The sequence below is a fragment of the Corvus kubaryi genome, unplaced genomic scaffold (genome assembly GCF_017639235.1).
Source record: "Corvus kubaryi isolate FWS band 111438036 unplaced genomic scaffold, C.kubaryi_AGA036_p1.0 37270, whole genome shotgun sequence".
Taxonomy (NCBI): domain Eukaryota; kingdom Metazoa; phylum Chordata; class Aves; order Passeriformes; family Corvidae; genus Corvus; species Corvus kubaryi.
This window is the reverse complement of record NW_024581083.1, coordinates 719,953-738,985: the sequence shown is the minus strand read 5'-3', so window position 1 is coordinate 738,985 and position 19,033 is coordinate 719,953. Positions and strand designations below refer to the sequence as shown.

General features: G+C 58.6%; 1 protein-coding gene across 2 annotated transcripts; it reads left to right on the top strand.

Moving 5' to 3' along the window:
* The first annotated feature begins 402 nt into the window (after positions 1 to 402).
* CXXC5 (CXXC finger protein 5) lies at positions 403 to 14,803 on the top strand. Of its 2 annotated transcripts, XM_042025355.1 has the most exons (3): positions 403 to 424; positions 7,873 to 8,934; positions 13,766 to 14,803. In XM_042025355.1, exons 2-3 carry the CDS (start codon positions 8,149 to 8,151, stop codon positions 13,805 to 13,807), a joined length of 828 nt encoding a protein of 275 aa, XP_041881289.1. In that variant the 5' UTR covers positions 403 to 424; positions 7,873 to 8,148; the 3' UTR covers positions 13,808 to 14,803. The 2 variants fall into 2 exon arrangements, with proteins under 2 accessions (XP_041881289.1, XP_041881288.1); XM_042025354.1 differs by lacking the exon at positions 403 to 424 and having other exon boundaries at positions 13,763 to 14,803.
* Positions 14,804 to 19,033: the final 4,230 nt, after the last annotated feature.

Here is a 19,033-nt window from a genome sequence, read left to right as displayed (position 1 = left end):
TGGATAAACCCCCGGTGAGGGCGAGGGCGACCCGAATCCTCCCAGAGGAAGACGGGATTATTCGCCGTCCTCTTAGACATCTGTCAATAGCTGCCGTCTGCGGACCCGCTTTCCGACAAGGCCGGCGGCTTTCCGACAGGGCCGTCCCCTTCCTGCTGGGAAAAGTGGTTCTTCCAAAGCGGTTGCCTTCAGGAGCAGGGATTGTGGGCACTTGGGATCTCATCACTGAGCACCATGAGGTCCCCACCACCCATTAATGGCCAAACTCAAATGCACTGAGCTGGCCCTGGCGCTCTCAAGTAGTGACAGTGACACGGGGCTGGCATGGGTGCACCGGCCCGTCCCAGTGCCAGCTTTCCTGGGATCTGGAGCAGCCTCTCGGTTTGTGCTCTGCCACCATGGAGCTGCCTGGTGGGATGTGGAGGTTTTGAGGTTTTGAGAGAGCTGGGAGCTGGGAGCACAAGGGGGCCTCTCCAGTCTGGAGCTGGTTTTGGAGATGCCACTGATGGATTTGGGCACTGCTGGAGGTGACACTTGGTGGTGGCACTAATGGATTTAGGCACAATTGGAGGTGACACTTGGAGATGGCACATATAGATTGGAACACCACTGAAGGTGGCACTGATGGCTTTGGGGCTCTCTGCCATCCAGTATTCCCATGCGACTGTGCCCACAACTTTTCCTCTTATTTTTAATTAACTTCCCTTCACTCAGCCCATGCTGATGGGTGTCTCCATGACCTGGTTGTCAGTCAGACCCCGAGTAACTGATGCTGTAATCGCCCCATCTGTTAACGGAGCGATTCACATGTCTTAGCTTGGCCTGTGTGGGTCTCCCCAGGGCAAAGCCATCCTCAGCCCCCCAGCTCTTTGGGGGTCCTGCCGGGATGCCCGTTGTTGTTGGCATCTGCCACCGGGCAGCGCCTGCCCCTGCCCACCTGTCCCCGATGCCCTGGGGTCATTCTGCCTGGCCCCCTGAACCTCACAGCCCTGAATCACCTTGGGGACCTCACTTGGTGGACAAGAACACGGGGAGCCAGCTGGACCAAAGAGCTGGAGTCCCTCCAGGAAGGTCTGGGGGAGTTTTGCAGAGGACAGGAGGGGTTCTGCTGGGCTGGGATTGATGGCGCATCTCCGGGGCGATGCCAAGCCGGTGGGAGTGGGCGAGCGGCAGAGCCGTGCCACGGCGCGTGAATGTCAGATGCTGCTTGGCTGCGAGCTGGGCTCGTGCGAGAGCAGATCTGTTCAATCCCATTTGGAGAGGGGGGAGAGGCGGGGGGGGCTCTTCCCCAGGCTCAATCTGGTAGGTTTTAGTTACAGTCGTTTTAGGATTTGGGCAGCGAATTGGTGCAGCTTTGGCACAGGGGGGGATGTATGAGCACCCAGGCTGCCAAGCCTCCCTCATCCCCCGGAATTGGGGAAGGGGGGGACCATGCAGGTGGGTGCAGCCCCCGGGCTGAGCAGCGTGGTAGTCACCCGGCTCTCTGGGCAGCAGCTGGACGAGCGGAGGAGGGGAGGAGGTGCCTGGCGTTGTCCGCAGGGCACCCGCAGCCCTGCAATGCTCGGGTGGACGCTTCAAATCGCGTTATCTCCATAACCGCCCGGCTCTGGCCGCTCCGAGTGGCAGCGGAGATAAGTGGATTTCCAGGGAGCGCCTGGTCGTCTGACATTTAAGACTCCTTAATCCGTAACCACCACCCCGCGGAGGCAGGACGCAGCCACATTTCCCAGCTGGGCCAGCCCCGGGCGCAGGTCGGTCCCTGCGGTGGTGGCTCCAGCTGTGCCAGGGCCACAGGGTGAGGTTCAAGGATGTGCACGGAGGCAGTGGTATCCCTGGGCACTTCCTTGTCCTCTCCACCATGATAACCTCCTTGGAAGTCCAGGGCACATTGGCAGCAGGCTCTGGGGTGTCGCCTGAGTCAGGCATCAGGGTGTGGCTGTGCCAGCAGATCGGGAAGCCTGCAGCAGCCATGGGGTTACATGGAAAAACCCACCACCAGTGGGGAAAAAATACACCCTCGCTGGATCCCTGGCATAGGGAGCCCACCTGGGGAGGTGGCGTCACCCCCTGCCTGCTCAGCAGGATGTGGCATGGCCTCACCACGCTGTCCCTGAGGATGTGCCTGGCAGGACACATCCTGGCCCGCCCTCTGTGTGTGTCCAGAGTTGCTCCTGGGGGGCATCACCGGGGCCGAGTGGCTGTCTGCAAAGAGGAGACGGGTGAAAGGCACTCTGTGCACCATGATGATTCGCCATCTGCTTCCAGGGCAAACTCCAGATGCTGGATTTAATCTTCCATAGCCTTTTTAATTCAGGAGTTGGCTTCTTAACATCCCCCAGTGCCACCTCGGCAGCAGAGACAAGCAGAGTGGCTGCCACGACTGGCCCTTCAAAGGATGTTCTGGAGCACGAGAGATGAACTATGTCCGTGTGAGTTGCCCATCTGGCAACCTGTCATACCTCAACCCGTCATATCTCTGGCTCTTTAACCTGCCCAGGGTGAGCCTGAGCATTCACAGCACTGTCCAAACCTCCCCCTAGGCCTGGGTGTCCTCTCTTGATATCTGGAGAAAAGGTGGTGGGTGATGGTAACTTCCATGGTACATCCAGGAGTGGATCTTCTGGCTGGACCAGTTTTTGGGAGGATGAATGCAGAGAGCAGAGCTTGGGGGCTGTTGGGTTGACAGAGGTGATGGCTTGCAAATAACAGGCTTGTCTTTGCCTTAGGCACCTGGTTATCAGGCACCATGGATGGGTGTCCTGTAGGGATAATCAGCCTTGGGAGATCATGGATTGATTTCTCTCTTGGTTCACCTGCTGCTGGACATCTGGCTGGTGAGGCTGTGATGAGACATCACCGCCTGTTTCAGCTGACCTGTGTCACCTGGTGGAGGGAACAGCAGGTTCGACTGTGCTGTGGAAATGGGCACCTGGTACTGAGTCAGCTGTTGTGGTGCTGGGGTCAGAGCTGCTGTGAACTTTGTTCTGGTGGGGCTTGTTCTCCTGAGCCTTTGACCTGGGTTGCTGCTGGACCCTCTGGCTTGTGACAGTGCTGCAGGGCCGTGGTCCTGTTCTACCCACTGGGTGTCTCATCCCAGGATGTGTTGTTTCGGACACCAGGATGCCTCCAAGGTGTCTTGTCTCCCCACGCATCACTCCAACCACCCATGGTTCCGTGCTCCTGGCCATCTCAAGGTCCTGTCCACCATTGGCCAGGGCAGCTGAGGAGCACAGGGATCGCCTCCAGCCCCTCTTTGGAGCTGCAAGGGGAAGGTGCCTCCGGTTGCAGCCTCCCTTGACCTACATCTTTCCTGGGATGCCTTTGAGAGGGGCACATGCTGGTGGTGCCCATGGCACGGCCGAGTCCGTCCATCCGTCTGTCTGTCCATCCAACACCAGGGAATGATGGTGGTGGGGAGGAGGTGGGGGCCATGCTGGGCGGGCGGCCACGCGGCGAGGGGGAGGAAGTGGGGACACAAACGCGGCGGAGGGGACAATTGCAGCCTTTCTCCAGGCTGAAAAGACGCCGGGGTCCCTTCCGGCCTCGTCCTCCGTCTGCTGCGAGAGGACAAAGCCACCGCCCCCAGTGCCCACCCAGCGCCCAGGGATTAGAAAAAAGGCGAATTTTGATTTTCTCCTTTTGTTTCCGGAGCCCGGGAGCAGCTCGGCTTCAGCTTTGCTGCTTTCTTCTCCCTTTACGCTGTGTCTGTGCACGGCTGACCAACCGGCGGCTTTTCTGGGACAAGGGTGATTTATTTAAAATTAAAGGAAAGCAGAAGTTCTTTCTTGAAGAGGAGACTTTTTAGGTCGGCGGGAGCTGATGGCTTTCCAGCCATGCAGCGAAAACACAGGGGAGCCAGCTTGTCATTTTTTTTAGGAGAAGCGAGGCTCCTCTCCTGCTCCCCTCTGACAGTGAATGGTGCCTGCAACTGGGGGGACTCTCAGTCCATCAGCTGGCAGGGGTTTTCTGGACCACCAGAGATGATCCTTTTGCAACCTTTATTTATTTTGGCATTGTCAGGACTATTGCAGAGCAGTCCCCTGTGTGCTGGGGTGCAGGGAGCCCTGGGGCAGAGTGAAGGGTGTGAGGGGTGGTGTGGTGCTGAGAGCTGGGGGAAGACCCAGGCAGAGGAGTATCCCATTTTTTCCCCCAGGACCATGGGAGAGCGCAGTTGCCTTGACCCATCTGAGCATTCCAGGCTGCTGGGAGGCAGGTCTTTGGGGTGACCTATGGAAATCATAGAATCACAGGACAGTTTGGGTTCGAAGGGTCCTTAAAGATCATCTCATTCCACCCCCAGCCATGGGCAGGGACATGTTCCACTAGACCAGGTTACTCCAAAGCCCGGAGTAACTGGGTAACCCTCCAACCTGGCCTTGAACATTTCCAGGGATGGGGCAGCCACAGTTTCTCTGAGCAACATGTTCCACGGGTGCCATCCCTCACCCTGGGACCCCCTGGCTTTCGGACCCTGGACCTGGCAGGGGGTTGGTTGCAGGGGAGGAACAGCAAAGAGTTGGGAACTCCTGGGTGTGGGTCGGGGCCTCCCGACCTTGGTGGTGTCCCCTTGAACCCTGGCATCCCTCCAGGCTGTTAAGCTGCCCCGTGCAAAGACCCGGGCGAGGGAGCCCATCACGTGCCCCTTAATGCCGTGGCTGGGACTAAGCACCTTCTGACAGGGACCCAGATGACGCTGCCCGGCGCCTTCCCCAAGAGATGGGGGCCGGAAAAGGGGCAGAAACGGGACGGGGGGGAGCCTCGCTGTCTTTACGCGGGTCAATCATAAAGAAGGGATTAAGATCATTAATTCCTCCCCCCGCTGCAATTAACGGCGGGGCCGGGCAGCGGCTGGCGAGGAGCAGCGGTATCTGCTGTGCTGGGTGGTTCCACGGTGTCAGGGCGGGGATCCCCCCTTTAGTGCGAACTAGCCAGGCACCCCCAGCAGCCCGGTCTGGGGTCCCTGGCGAGGACAGCGTGGGGACAGACCCGTCCCAGCTGGCACGGCCGCGGTGTCCGGCGCCTGCTGGCGCGGTGGCCCCGGGGGCTGGAGGGCAGCGCCGGGTGGCTGCAGATGGGGGGAGCTGGCGGAGGCAAAGCGGCGGCCGGGACAATGGCGGGATTGTGCGGTGGCGCCGCTGGCACGGCTCGGCACGGCTCGGCACGGCTCGGCGCCGCACCCCGTGCCAACAGCGGGCACTGCCTTGCGCCGCTGGGGCTGAGCGCGGCCACGGCACCGTGCCCGGCGTCTCTGTGGGTGCGGGGAGCTGCCTCGGGTGGGCTGGGGTGGCCCTGTCCCGCAGCCGCGGGTGCTCGGGCGGGCTGTGCCAGGCTGTGCAGCCATCGCCCCGGTGGGAGGGGGCTGTGAGCGGGGGCTCCGAGCTGCTGGCACCCGATCCGCGTGGCGTGGTGGGACCAGCCAGGGAGGCCGGCCGGTATGTCTGGCTGCAGAACAAGATGGGAACTGGTGGAAATGGTGACCACAGCGCGGCTTCAGCTGGTGTCCTCCCCACTTTGGCACACGGACCCCACTGTGGGGGCTGTGGGGAGACCCATGCGGGCAGGACCCAGGTCTTCGCCAGGGCGATGCAGAGCATCTCCAGCAGTCGTGGCTGGAGAGCACCCGTACCTCCCCGGCAGCCCCGCGGCACGGTGGCGCCGATGGCACAGGGCGAGCGGGCAGGGTGGCAAATCCCGGGCCGGTCTGGCCGGGCGCTTGGCTCCCCGCATGGCGCGGGGCGGGCGGAAGAGGCGCAGGGCCGCAGGAAAGGCGGCCGCGGGCAGGCGTGAGATAACACCACCGGGCGCTTTATCTCACATCCTCCCGTCCGGTGCTTTTCCTGCCGCGCTCCCCGCTCCGGCCCCAGCGCCCGTTGCTGTCGGCACTAAGGTGTGACCCGTCCTAAGGTCTCCAGGGACAGGTCCCCCACTTCCCTGGCAGAGGGGACGGGTGATTCAGCTGCATGGCAGCAGCTCGCCCATCCTCCCAGCACCCCGTCACCCCGTTGGGGTGCACCCCACCTCACCGCCGCCCAGCATCCCCCCGACTGGCGTGGAGCGGGATGCTGGGGAAGGGCAGCCCGTCCTGCCGCCGCAGCCCTCCCTCCCCACGTGGCCTGGCGAGCTCCCGGCTGGAGCCCAAGCCCTGCATTGATCTGCGCTGCATCTTAAATCCCGCAGCAGCTGAAGCAAGCGGTTTTCAGCGCCAGGGCGGGGGGGTTTCTCCGTGGGCGAGCCGGCTCTGGCACCGGAGTGAGACACCGGGGCTGCTTCCGCAGCCGGTACCACGGTAGTTGGCACAAGGACCTTGCCCCCATCAGTATTTTAACGGCGATGCCCAGGCTCTGTCCGTGGGAAAGGGTCCTCCTGGGCTGTTGTTGTGGGGTTCCTGGGGTTGCGCTGCAGAAGGGGATCCGAAGGGTGATGGATGAGCAGGAGTCAGTATGGGGGTGCAGGGATGCCCCTTGCTTTGCTGCATCACCCCTGCACAGGAGGGAGGGTCTCAGCAGAGCTCTCCACACATGGCCACATCCCTGTCTGGGCTCTGGAGAGGAGTGTGCTGGGATAGCCAGGATGGAGGGATGGGGTGGGCAAGGGGCCTCCTCCCAGTGCCACCCTCCCCCAGCTGCCGCCGGGGTGGGGACGTAGGTTCCTGCTCCACTAAGCCCTGCAGCTTTTCTCCTCTAAAGCCTGATTACTTGGCGGTGCCTGTGTGCGTGCGTGCTCGTGCTCGGGAGGGAGGAGGAGGAGGAATTTCACAACAACAAGTGTTTGCAGCCACACTGGGCCCAGCTGCCCCAGAGTTGCCCCAGGGACAGCAGCATAGCATCCACTCCAGGAAGGCTCTTGCTGTCACTGCTGAGCCCATGGCTCTGCTGGAGCAGCTGGGCATGTGTGCTGGGCATGCTGGGCATGGCAGGAGGTCAGCACTGGGGCTTGGAGGTGGATGCTGTGGCTCCCTGTGGGGTTGAACGTGGGCACTGCAAGCTCGTGATGAGGCTTGGAAGTGGATGCTGCAGCTCCCTGTTTGGTTTGAAGATGGACACTGCAGCCCTTGGTGGGGTTAGGAGGTGGATACCATGGCTGCCCATGGGATTTGGAAATGGATGTTGCCGCTCTTACAGGGATTTGGAGGTGAACACCATGGCTGCCCATGGGATTTGGAAGTGGATGCTGGAAGTGGCTCAGACTTGGATGCTGCAGCTCCCTATGGGATTTGGGGTGAACACTGCAGCTGTTGGTAGGGTTTGGAGAAGGATGCTGTGGATCCCTGTGGGACTTGAAGGTGGACACTGCCACTCTCCATGTGGCTTCCTTCCCCTGCCCACTGCTGGCTCAGGGACAATGGTCCAAGAGGAGAAAGAGGAGGAGGAGGAGGAGGAGGAGGAAGGGCACAGCCTAGCCTGAGCTGGGTGAGCAGCATCCTTGGGATTGTGGGAGTTGGGGTGTTGCCTCCATGACACTTGGCCTGGGCGACAAGGGTGGGAACCAGGCACCCCTTGCATGAGCCCGGGAGCATCCCGCTGGTGCCTGCCGTCCCATCCGGCATGGGGCCATACGCCGCTGGAGCGGAGCGGGAGATGAGCCCCGTGACTTCCCCGGGGCTGCTGTCTCTGAGGGAGGAGAGCTGGGCACAGAGAGTCTTTAAGCATCAGAGTGCCATTGCTACCAGGCCAGGACTTCCCCTGTGACCCCCCACTTCTGTCTGGATGGCGACCCTTTTAGAGAGCAGCGGAACGGATCTCCACTGAGGTCCGTTCCCTGGAGTTCCTTTGTTTGCGGCGCTGAGATTTTCATGGCAGGGGGAGGAAGAGCCACTTTGAAAAGCCCGTTGCCTCTTGCCAGCACTAACTCTCTTTTCTTTTCTCCTTCCAGAGCCGCGTGGTGTGTCCCAGAGCCGCAGAGTATGTCTGTGCACTGAGAGCACCCTGAGTCCTCCGCAGCCGGCGCGGGAGGAGACGCCCCGTTGATGCGCGGTCCCGTCTGAGCGTCCCCGGTGGCTGGCGGGCCGGTGCTACCAGAACGGCTTTGGGGGGTCTTTTGCTTTGGCATTGGGGGTGGGTTTTTGGGGTTGGTCTTTTTTTGGTTTTTCGTCTTTTTTTTTTTTTTCTTAAATTTTGGGGCTGGTTTTGTTGTTGTGCTCGGGGCACCATGTCAAATTCGGGCTCCCATCAAGACACTGGGAACAAGCCAGAGACGGAAAAAAATAACCAAGATGACTCTCAACCCCCCGTCAACTCCGAGAGGAGGAACAAAAGTGGAATAATAAGTGAACCTTTGAACAAAAGTCTTAAGAAGTCCCGTCCACTCTCCCACTATTCCACCTTTGGTAGCAGCAGCTCGGTAAGCGAACATTCAGAGAAAGGCAACCCCTTAGCTAATGGCAACGATGCGACTGTGGATAAAAGTCATTCTACCTCAAAGCACAAAAACATCTCTAGTATGCTGAGCAAATTAGACCGGATGTCGGAGCTCTCCTCAGAAGGACAGACCGCCCTCCAACAGTTTGCTCAGTCGACAGAAATGCTCAAAAGAGTGGTACAGGAGCATCTTCCTCTAACGAGCGAGCACGGGACTGGTATCTCTGACATGGAGGCAGTCTCAGCTGCAGAGACAATGAACGGCCCCTCTGATTTTCCTTACCTGGGGGCTTTTCCCATCAACCCAGGCCTTTTCATTATGACCCCTGCCGGCGTGTTTCTGGCAGAGAGCGCGCTCCATATGGCTGGCTTGGCAGAGTATCCCATGCAGAATGAGTTGGCATCTGCCATCAATTCGGGAAAAAAGAAACGGAAAAGATGCGGCATGTGCCCGCCCTGCCGAAGACGGATAAACTGCGAGCAGTGCAGCAGTTGTAGGAATCGCAAAACTGGCCACCAGATTTGCAAATTCCGAAAATGTGAAGAACTCAAAAAGAAGCCTTCTGCAGCACTGGAGGTAACCGGCCCCTCTCAGGCACCCTAACCCCTCCTCGGGCTGCGCTCCTGGGTTTGGATCTTGCCCTAGATAATAAAACACCTGGTACTTCTTACTTTTTTTTATTTTTCCCTTTTCCATTAACAGCTCTCACCCTGAGATGTGTGCTCTGCCCAGTGCCCCCAGTCCCCACCCCCCGCTATGTATTGGGGTTGATTGGTGTGGGGAGGAGGTCTGGGGTCTCACCCTGGGGTCCCTGGGCATGCTGGACTTCACTGTCCCCTTTGCAAACACAAGCAGCAGTGGGGCTCTGCTGGGGTTTTGGTGACAGCATCCCCTGTCCTCAGCGGGTGGCAGCTCCCTGAGCTGGGGAGCAGCATCTAACCCCAGAGGAGGGGGACGACTTTTTGCGGCAGAGCTTGGGGTAATTGGTGATGATGAAACCCATGACCACAGTGCAGCCAAAGCCCAGCCCCTCAGCTCACGCTGCTCTGAGCAGGAGCACAGCGGTCCCTGGTTTTGGGAGCAAACTGCTGCAGTGGAGTGCAGCATCCCCAGTGGAGTGGCTGTGCCGGGTGTCCCTGGGCCAGCATCCCTCTGGGGTGGTCAGGATGAGTCCATAAGGCAGCAGCCGGACTTCCCATGGCAGCAGTGCTGCAGTCCCCACTGGCAGTGCTCCTGTTTCAGTACCCAACAGAGCCAGGAGCACCCCTGCTCCTGCTAGGGATGCCCAGGTGCCCTGGTGTGAGCCTCTGGATGGTGCTCAGGCTGTCACTGCCCTCCATGGCCTGCTTGTGAATGTCCTTGGCTTTGGAGGAGAGCCACTGGGTTGGGCTGCCACCTTATCAAATCCACTGGGGAGGTGTGACATTCATGTGGGGACTACAGGGAAAGTCTGGTGACTTGGGTTGTGTGGGCCTGAAACTCATTAGGGGCCGTGGGCAGCTGCTGGTGGCGTGGTGTGGGTGGGGCTGGGTGCCAGCAGGGCAGGGGTGTCCCATGGACACTCTGGTCTGGCAGAGCCTCCCTCTTCTGCACGCCCACGTGTTGTGCTGAAGCCAGGTGTGATTCTTCCATGAGCTGATCCCACTGTCAGCCATGCCAGTGTGCTTCCTCCTTCTGGTGAGCACATCCCCATGGAGAGACAGCGGAGGCTAAAAAGTCACCTGGACATCAGCTGGATGGTGCATCCTGCCACGAGAGCTTTGCCCATCCTCTGGTGGTCCCAGTGCAACCAAAGCCTGCCGCTCCCTTAGCTACATTCTACGTTTTTCAATTAGCATCAGCTCTGAATGAATACTGAAGGGGAAAAAAAATCTATTTGGGCGGTGGGGATGAGGAGAGGGGGACTGTGTCTTTCAAAAACCGCTGTATTGCTAAATTATATTCTTGTTCTAATTTGCTGAGTCAGTGATCTGGAAAAAGGGAGAAAGGGAAAAAAAAAGTTCATTTCTTCCAAAGAGTCCTAAAGCGGGTCAATAGATTCGGAGCTCGCAGCAGCCGGAGGAGTTGCTCCCTTCTCCCAGCGCTGGGTCTGGGGGTGATAAATAGCACGAGGAGCCCATGGAATGGTCACTCCTGTGATGGGTTTCTCCATCTCATGACTGGCTGGGAAACTGGGGCCTCTGAAATAGGGTTCTGCATCTGGTAGAGTTGGGCCCCACCAGAGATGAGTCCCCATCCCCCCTGGGCATGACCATAGGTGTGCTGAGGCCCAAGAGAGAGGCCATGTGCTGGTGGGATGGACGCCTGGGCAGGTGTGGGTCACTCCAGGGCATCGCCATCCCCTTTTCATGACAGACCCTTCCCTCTCTCAGACCATCCTCTTGCCCCCTGTATTGACCTTGGTAGGGTTTTACAAGATTGTGGCTGGGACAGGGACACCGTGACCCTGACTGATGTCCCAGGTCACCTGGGTCAAAGCTGGGTTGTTAAACCTAACCCTGTGTCAACCAGCCTTGGCCAGACATTGGGCCGTCTGTAGGGCAAGCACCAGCACCTATGCTGTGCTGGAGACCTGTCTGCAGAGGGCCAGGATGCAGAGTTCCATGGACTGCTGGTCCTGCTGGGGTGCCATCACACTGCTGTACTTGATACTGGCCCAGAAGGGGCCATGCAGTGGCCCTTCATATGGGGCTGAAACATTCACAGGGCTTTGTGAAGCATCGTCCCTGTCTGTGGGGGGCAGTGCCATTGCCTGGGAGAAGGACAGTGGCTGTCCTGCCACCCCTGTGCATCCAGAGGAACGTCCTCGGAGAGCCCTGACAGGGGCCGCAGCTGTGATTAAATGTTGATCTAAAATCAAGCAGTAAAAAAAAAATAGAATTAAACCTTTATGGCAGCATAAAAAATGGGCTAAATCCCTGAGCTGCCGTTAAGCTTTATCTGCACATCTACAGAGCCTGAAGAACCGGTTGCCGCTGGTGTCCCGCTGTGGTGGGGCTGCCTGGGGCTCCAAGACTGGTGAGGTTGGGTGTTGGGAGCAGGCAGCAGCACGTCCCTGCACTGACCAGGCTCCTCTGGGCTCTGCCAGCCCCAGCAACCCCGGCTGATGCCGTGGGGGCTGCTGGCCAGCCCTGCACAGGTCACCCTGGGCTTGTCTGCAGAGCTGTAGGTCACATGAAGGCCATGACTAGTTGGGGTTTGATTCATCAGAGCTGTTCTTTATCCAGAGAAGCTGTACTGAAGAGCCTTGGTGCCCCAGATAGTGCCAGTGAGGGTCACTGTCACCCTCACATCAGCCTCACAGAGAGACTCTCGCCATGGAGAGCAAGGGGTGAGAGATTTAAACTGAAAGAGGATAGATTTAGGTTGGACATAAGGTAGAAGTGTTTATGATGAGGGTGGTGAGGCCCTGGCACAGGGTGCCCAGAGAAGCTGTGGCTGCCCCATCCCTGGAAGTGTCCAAGGCCAGGTTGGATGGGGCTTGGAGCAACTTGGGATAGTGGAAGATGTCCCTGCCCGTGGCAGTGGGTGGAACTGGATGATCTTTAAGGTCTTCTCTAAACCATTCTGTGAGTCTGTGATTGTGGGGATGAGGGGGATCTCTCCTGGGCATCCACGTTAGAGCTGGCTGTCCATCTTCCTTGAATACTAAAGGAGCAGAAGTATTTGTCAGACATCTCCTTCCAAACCCATGAGGAGCCTGCTCTCCCCTCGTTCTCCCTTGGGATGATGGATCTGGGTAGGTGGCCCTTGCTGGAGAGTCCACCTTGCTCTGCCCTACTTGTTCTGCATTCAGTGCCTTGAGTGGGATCCAGTGGTCAGTGTGGTGTGCCCCAGGCCTGTGCATTGCTGGGCACAGGCACTTGTGCCTTCCCAGATGCCTGGTTACGTGTCATAGATGCCTTGGGGAAGGGGTGATGCTTGCAGCTTGTGACAGCCCCAGCTCAATTTGCTCTCCACCATGGGCTGCGAGCAGGAGCAGGTGGGATCTGCCAGCAGCCTGGTGGGCACCACCAGCTCTTGCTGATTCTGGCCTTTCGCCCCTCCCCCCTTGCCCAAGCCCCGTGTTTGGGTTCTGCCTGTGGCAGGGAACATCCTCCTGTGGGGATGGGGGTGATGCTGCCCTGGTTTTTCATTGAGGCTTGGTAGGTGTCTTGATCCAAGAGAAGGACCCAATGAGATGTGGCTGAGTCCCGCCATGGAGTGAGGGACTGGAATGTGTCTGGTTTGACTCTGAGGATGCTCCATGAGGTGTCCCAGGCCTGCACAAGGGCTCAGTACTGTGCTCCCCCTTGCCCCATGGCAGCCAGTCTGCTGGCCCACGCCTGTCACTGCAGCCTGTGGCCTCTTTCCCATTGGTGTCCCCTGCTTGTTTGGAGATGTGGGACCTGAAGGGTCCTCTGAGGTGATTGTGTGGTGATCCTGTGGTGATCGTGTGTCTGGCTGGCACAGCTCAGCCTTGCTTGGGGGCTGTTGGCACTGACAGATGTTGTGGTCCTTGCATGCTCCACCCGTGTTCTCATGAATATTGCACAGGCTTTCCACCTCACCCAGCTGGGAAATGCCCCTGGTTCTCCTTCCAGAGGACCACAGTGCTACTGGGGGGCATGGCCCCACACCATCTTTCCTGGAGGTGGCTTCAAAGAGATCTTGTCCATTGTTGGGCCTGTTGTTGGCCATGGGGTTGAGCCTCTTCCCTGTGAAGCACTGAGAGGTACCTGGTGGTGCCCAGGGTTGCTCTGTTGGGGTCAAGATTGTTCCTTGAGGCTGGGGGTGATGTTTCCCATGTCCTGAGCAGCTCCTGCTCTGGTGTCCCCAAGCCTGTCCAGCTCGTTCCCTGCCCCAGTCTCCATCCAAATGCGCTCCTAAACCCATGTGGTGGCTGGGCTCCTGTCCTCTGGGTGTCCGTCTGTCCGTCCATGGCAGGGGCTGTGGGAACTGGCAGTGAGGGGGCTGTGCCAGGCTGTGCCAGGCCATGCCCACTGCCCACTGCCCAGCCATTGTGCTCACCGCTGGACAGAGGGGAAGTTGGGGGCTGTGCCATTGTGCCAGCTGCAGCACGGGGACATGGGGACATGAGGACATGGGGACATGGGGACATGAGGACACAGGGATGTGGGAACAATGGCCGAGCGCTGCTGTGCTGGTGCCCGACCAGGGAGGGGGCCTGGCAGCAGGGGGACCCCGGTCTTCCTCCTGCTGGCATTGTGGAAGTCTTGGGATGTACAGCTGCATCCAAGGGTGCTGAGCCTGGGCTGAATCCATCCCAAGGCTGGGGAGCGGGGTGCCAGGGTGGGGGCGAGGGGTGGGTGCCCAGCCCTGGTGCTGCACGCCTGTGCTGGACCCGACCTAATGCCTTGTCCCTTCTTCTTCTGTCCCCCTCCCTGTCTCTCTTCCTTTCCAGAAGGTGATGCTTCCTACAGGAGCCGCGTTCAGATGGTTCCAGTAGGAACGGGAATCCCAAAGCTCTGTCATCCAAGTGCAATGTCACTGCTTGCTTGTGTTGTCTCAGGCAAGGGATTTTTGGCTGAAATGAATGGATGCACCTGTGTCTCTTTAGAACCAAAAATATTTTCTCGCAAATCTCATTCCTGTTTTTATAATTTTTTTCTTCTTTTTTTTTTTTTTGCGTTCGTTTTAACATCTTCGAGTCCTAGTCAGACATTTAACTGCTTTTCAAATAAAAAACAAAAAATAATTAAAAGAAAAAAACAATGGATCTGTAAAGTACCAAGACTTAATAGACAGAGTATGGACAATCAGTTTCTTTCTGTGTTTTGGTGTTGATGTTGTTTATGTGTGAAAGATGCAGTACTTGTGTAGGGAATGTAAATTTACAGTAACCTTTTAAAATCTAGTTACTAATAAGCACTACTGTAATTTAGCACAGTTGTTTAATTGCACCCTCATTTATACTTTTTATTTGATTCTTTCCCATCATACAATAGAGTGGATAGTTTCTAGAATGCCTCAACTTCATGTTTATAAATGAGAATATGTTTAAAGCGATGTAGTATCCCTTCTCCTCGCCATTCACCTCTGGAAGTTTAACCCACAAGAGGGTCGGTATAAAAGGTGGAAGAAAACAATTGCTACACAACTGGCGGAATTCAAAAAAAGGAAAAAAAAAGAGTAAAAAAAAGGCAAAAAAAAAGTCGTTGTTAGTTTATTAATATAGAACAAGAAACGCTGCGTACAGAAAATCCTCCTAATTGCAACGGTTTACTCCTAGAAGTAACTTTTGTAAACTTACAGAAGTTAAAATCAAAATAAAACAAATATTGCAGGACCTGTGCTGAAGCAGTTACGCAAAGTGATATTTCTCTTCTGTTCACCCCCCGTCTCTCCAGCTCTCTCTCCATCATTAAATTGAAATGCTGTTTGTAATGTTTTAGCGATCCAGGCTGTTTTTGTGAATAAAATGAATGCATGTTTTGTGTCATGATTTCCAGCTTGGTTATTTCTCTCCCACCCCTCTGTCCAGCCCTCTAGGCCCCCCAGCAGCAGTGGTGGCCCACGTGCCGTGGTCCTGCCGGCTGTGGGGGATCTCGCCAGTGATGATGCTGGAGCGTGGTGGGACCGTGTGATGAGCTGAGCTGGAGTCGCCCTGGCTGCTAAATCCCCATGGTTAATCCTGGCATTGACTGGGCTGAGCCAGCCTCGGCTCCTCCCGGGGATATTTCCCGGCTTGACCTGCCTGGAGTTTTACCCAGCAGTGCCAACACCATTTGTTTTGGTGACATAATATGAACGTGCCACGGAGAACTGCGGTGAGGCTCGTGTTGTTGGGACAAGTCTAAAATGAGCTCCCAAAGGTGAGTGGCTTCTGGATGGCTTTCCAGCCTGGCCTCATGTTGGTACTGGATCAGCAGGATGGGATGGAGGGGATGTTGGATGGGCTCAGCCATGGACAAGCCATCAGGTTGCTGCCAGTGCTTGGGGTGCTGTGCTGGGAATCGTGCCAGGCACATGGGCTGGGAACATCCTACCAGTCCCCTGGAGGTTCTCCAGGTCATCCCAGCCTGGCAAGAGGTGGATCTAGCTGGACCCGGCAGTGCTGGCTCTGCCTTGCTGGGAGGAGGTAGCGAGAGCCTTTGTCCCCAGCTCCAGCCAGCATTTGGGCCAGCATCTGTTGGCCAGATGTGCACCCGGAGGAGGGGGTGACGGCGGTGCGTGGGCTCTCCGTGCCCGGCAGTGACCTGCTGGGATGGAGCAGAGCATCCCTGGGGAAAGCTGCCCCAAATGCCCTCTCCAGCAGCTTTCCCCCGGGCGCCCCTGCAGCTCCGGGTGGTTTGGAGTCCAGACCCAGGCACCCCGGTCACACCAGTGCCTGAACCCAGGGCTGTGTGTGGGAACGGCTGCAGCACATGGTGACAGTGGTGGAGCTGGGCCAGTGTGGCGAGGGACACAGCTCAAGGCCTGCAGGGACAGACAGACCCTGGTTGTGCCCCAGCAGGGCTCTGGTCCGTGGCATGCCTGGCTCTGCTCCGACCGGGCACTGGCAAGGGGCTGCTGGGAGCCGGTTCCCAATCCATGTTGCTCAAACAGCCGAAATCACTTAGCAGGAATGTGGTGGGGGTGTGCTGGGAAAAAGGAGCCTGGCTGGTTTCTTTACAGCTGTGGCTAAGGGTTGGGGCTGTGTGAAGGCACAGTCCTGGCACCCAGAGGGAGCCAACCCCTACCCCATGCTGGGAGAGTATCCTGGGGAGCAGCACACAGAGCCCCCTCCCCAGCCCTGATCCCCTGGGGAGCTGCAAGGGGGGTGCTGCTTCATCCCACCCACAGCTGGGGCTGGGGACTGCTGGGAATGTCACCCTGGTCTGGCTGTGTCACCCACAACAGGGCTGGCACGGGAAATGCCATCATGGCACAGCAAAGCCCGCTGTGCCACGCACTGGCAGGGACCATGGGCGTTAGCAGGGGAGACAGAGGAGGAGAGTGACAGCAGGCGTGTGGAGCTGCCAGGGAGGACACAGACATTAGCACGGAACAAAGAGAGCAGGGGCTTCCCCATGCGGGAAAACAGGTTTGGGAGAAAAGAATCGGATGTGGGATTCAAACCCTGCCTGTGAGTGGGAGGGGGTGGTGGGGAGGCAGGATATGGGGTGCTGGGTGCCCTCCACTCCACTTCCAGCTCACCTCCGCGCGGGGCTGCATCCCTGCCTCCCAGGTGTGTGTGTGTGGGAGGATGGCCCTGTGCTGGCCCGGAGCCTTGCCTAACGAGCAGGACCTCAGGCATCCCCCGAGGGTGAACCCATCCGCTCCTCCACGCTCACCCTCCGTCAGGCACAGCCCCTGTGCTGGGCTGTCCCCACAGCTGCTGCTGGGGAAGTGGCACCCAGGGCTGCTGTCCCCAGGGTGCCCGCTGGCAGCCAGGTGACACAGGGCGCATGGGATGATGATAACGAGCTCAGCACGGCACTGAGGGACAACCCTGGGCGCTACCACGAGGGCTGGCCTCGAGTCTCTCTTAATTAACATCCTCATTAAACAGAGTTAGCAGAAGGGCAATCAAACCTGCCTGTGGCGCTAGGGCGTGCTGTCACAGGGGCCACAGCCGTGTCCCCATCCCTGCTTGCCCTTGGTGGCGTGGGAAGGTGCCGGCAAGCGATGTCAGGTGAGGCCAGACCCTGGTGTGGGGCTGGTCCAGCGGCGATGCCGGTGGTGTTTTCCCTGTGGAGCGGCCTGGCTTGGAGAGGATGGATTCTGGGGTGAGCTGCAGTAGGAGATGGAGCATCCACAGTGGTCCCAGAGACACATCCTGTCCTGTCGCAGGGCTACCCCAGCACATCGCGGGGTGCCGGCCTCGGCCGCAGGGTGCCACCATCCCGCGTCCCCTGTGCTGGCTCTCAGCCTGGCACGGTGGGCTGGTGGCCGCTCCGTCCCGCCGTCCCCCGGGCTGCAATTAGCAGGCTGACCCCGGGCTGACCTGCCCCCCCGGCGTGGGGATGGGGCAGGATGCAGGAAGCGCCGAACAAAATGTGCTTCAGCTGAGCCGGATGGCGGGTTCGCCGCGAGTGCCGCCGGCCAGGCGTGACCTGCCGGCCGCCAGCCTGCTCCCACTGCCAGGCTGGCCAGGACAGCGAGGGGACGGGGGCTTGGCAGGGGCGGCTGTGAGGACCTTGGTGGTGGGGTGGGAACCTCCATGAGCACCGAATCCTGGTTGCTGGGAGGGGACCCAGTTCACACTCACCGCTCCAAGGGGAGGTTGGGATGGTGGGATCTGCTCGGGTTTCCTTGGTAGGGACACATCACAGCCCAGGGGGCTGTGGGGACAAGCCAGCCCCGGTGCCAGGTGTTAGAGCCATCCAGCGTCTCCGGCATGGCTGGGCCATCGGTGGGTGCTCCCCAGCGTGTCCTGGGCTGAGCTGGGGTTTTGGCAGCCCCACAGCAGCCGGATGGGATCGATGCAGGTCTCCCAGGGGTCCCCAGGCATGGGCAGCTGTGGGGGATGCTCACTGTCACACACCTGCCTTGGCTCCGGCTGGAGCCTAGGGCTGCTGGGACAGCTCAGTTGGGACCATTAATCTAAAGAAGCCTCCCAAGTTCTGCTCCCTGCAGCTGGCCAGGTGACCTTCCCTGTGTCCCATATCATGGCAGCTGTCCAGGCCGATTTCCAGCCTTGGCTGAAGTTCTTCCAAAAGGCTGTGGAGTTTTCGAATTCAAGCGAAGGATGCCTCGTCTCTTTGCGCATTCTCCACTGGGAATGAGCTCTCTGTTGGCTTCTTCCCCATGAACTTCCCATGCCGAAGTGTGGGACGGGGAGGAGGGTCCCACAAGGTCTGTGGGAGGCTGTGTTGTCTCTGCACCAGAGCAAGAATGAAAGAGGCTTTTCTCAGGGAAGAGGAACCATGGGAGATCCTTTATCCATGATAAAGGCTTGACATCCACATCACTTCACCTCTGGGAATTCCAGAATTCCTGACCTACCACCACATGCTGAGATCTCCCCATGCCTGAGCTGGATGATGTTTACCCAGCAGCATCCTTGGAAGGGACTCCATAGGTGGAAGCTGACACCCATTCCTGCATCCCGCCAGCCCACCCTGGGATGAGCTGTGTCCCCTGCAAGGCAAACCTGCGGCTCCAGCTGGCTGAGGGCCCTGGCTGGCCGCCTTGCTGCGGCTCTGCAGGAGGCTGGGGATGGCGCTGCAGCCGTCACAGGGTGGCTTCTGCACAGAAACTGCCTGAGGCCCTCCTGCCCTGGGGACCGGAGCACCACCAGACCTGGCAACCTGCCTGCTGCCTCCATGGAGAAGCTGTCTTGGTTTGTGGTCTCAGGTGCCCCCCTGCACCCCGCAGGGTGGATGACTGCTTGGGGTGTGCCAGCTGTGCTCGCATGAAGGAGGAGATCTCTTCCATGCCCAGCTCCTTCAGCCCCAGCAGAGAACGCAACACCCAGCACCCCATGGCTGCAGGCAGCAAGGGCCATTTAGCCTGGAGGAACCCTGGTATTCCTCTTTTTGATCAGGATCAATGCCTGATTATTTCTGATGAGCACGTCGGTGCTCCCTGAGCCGTGCTGCTCTCCCAGCCAGCGTCTGCTCGCTGCAAAGCCCACGCCAAGCCACGGCAACTCGCGCTTATTCGGGGGCTGGCTGCTGTGCCAAGGCCGGTTTCAGCACTGCGTCAAGATGTTTTAAGGCCAGAGCAGTCAGGATTTGTGAGAAATAGG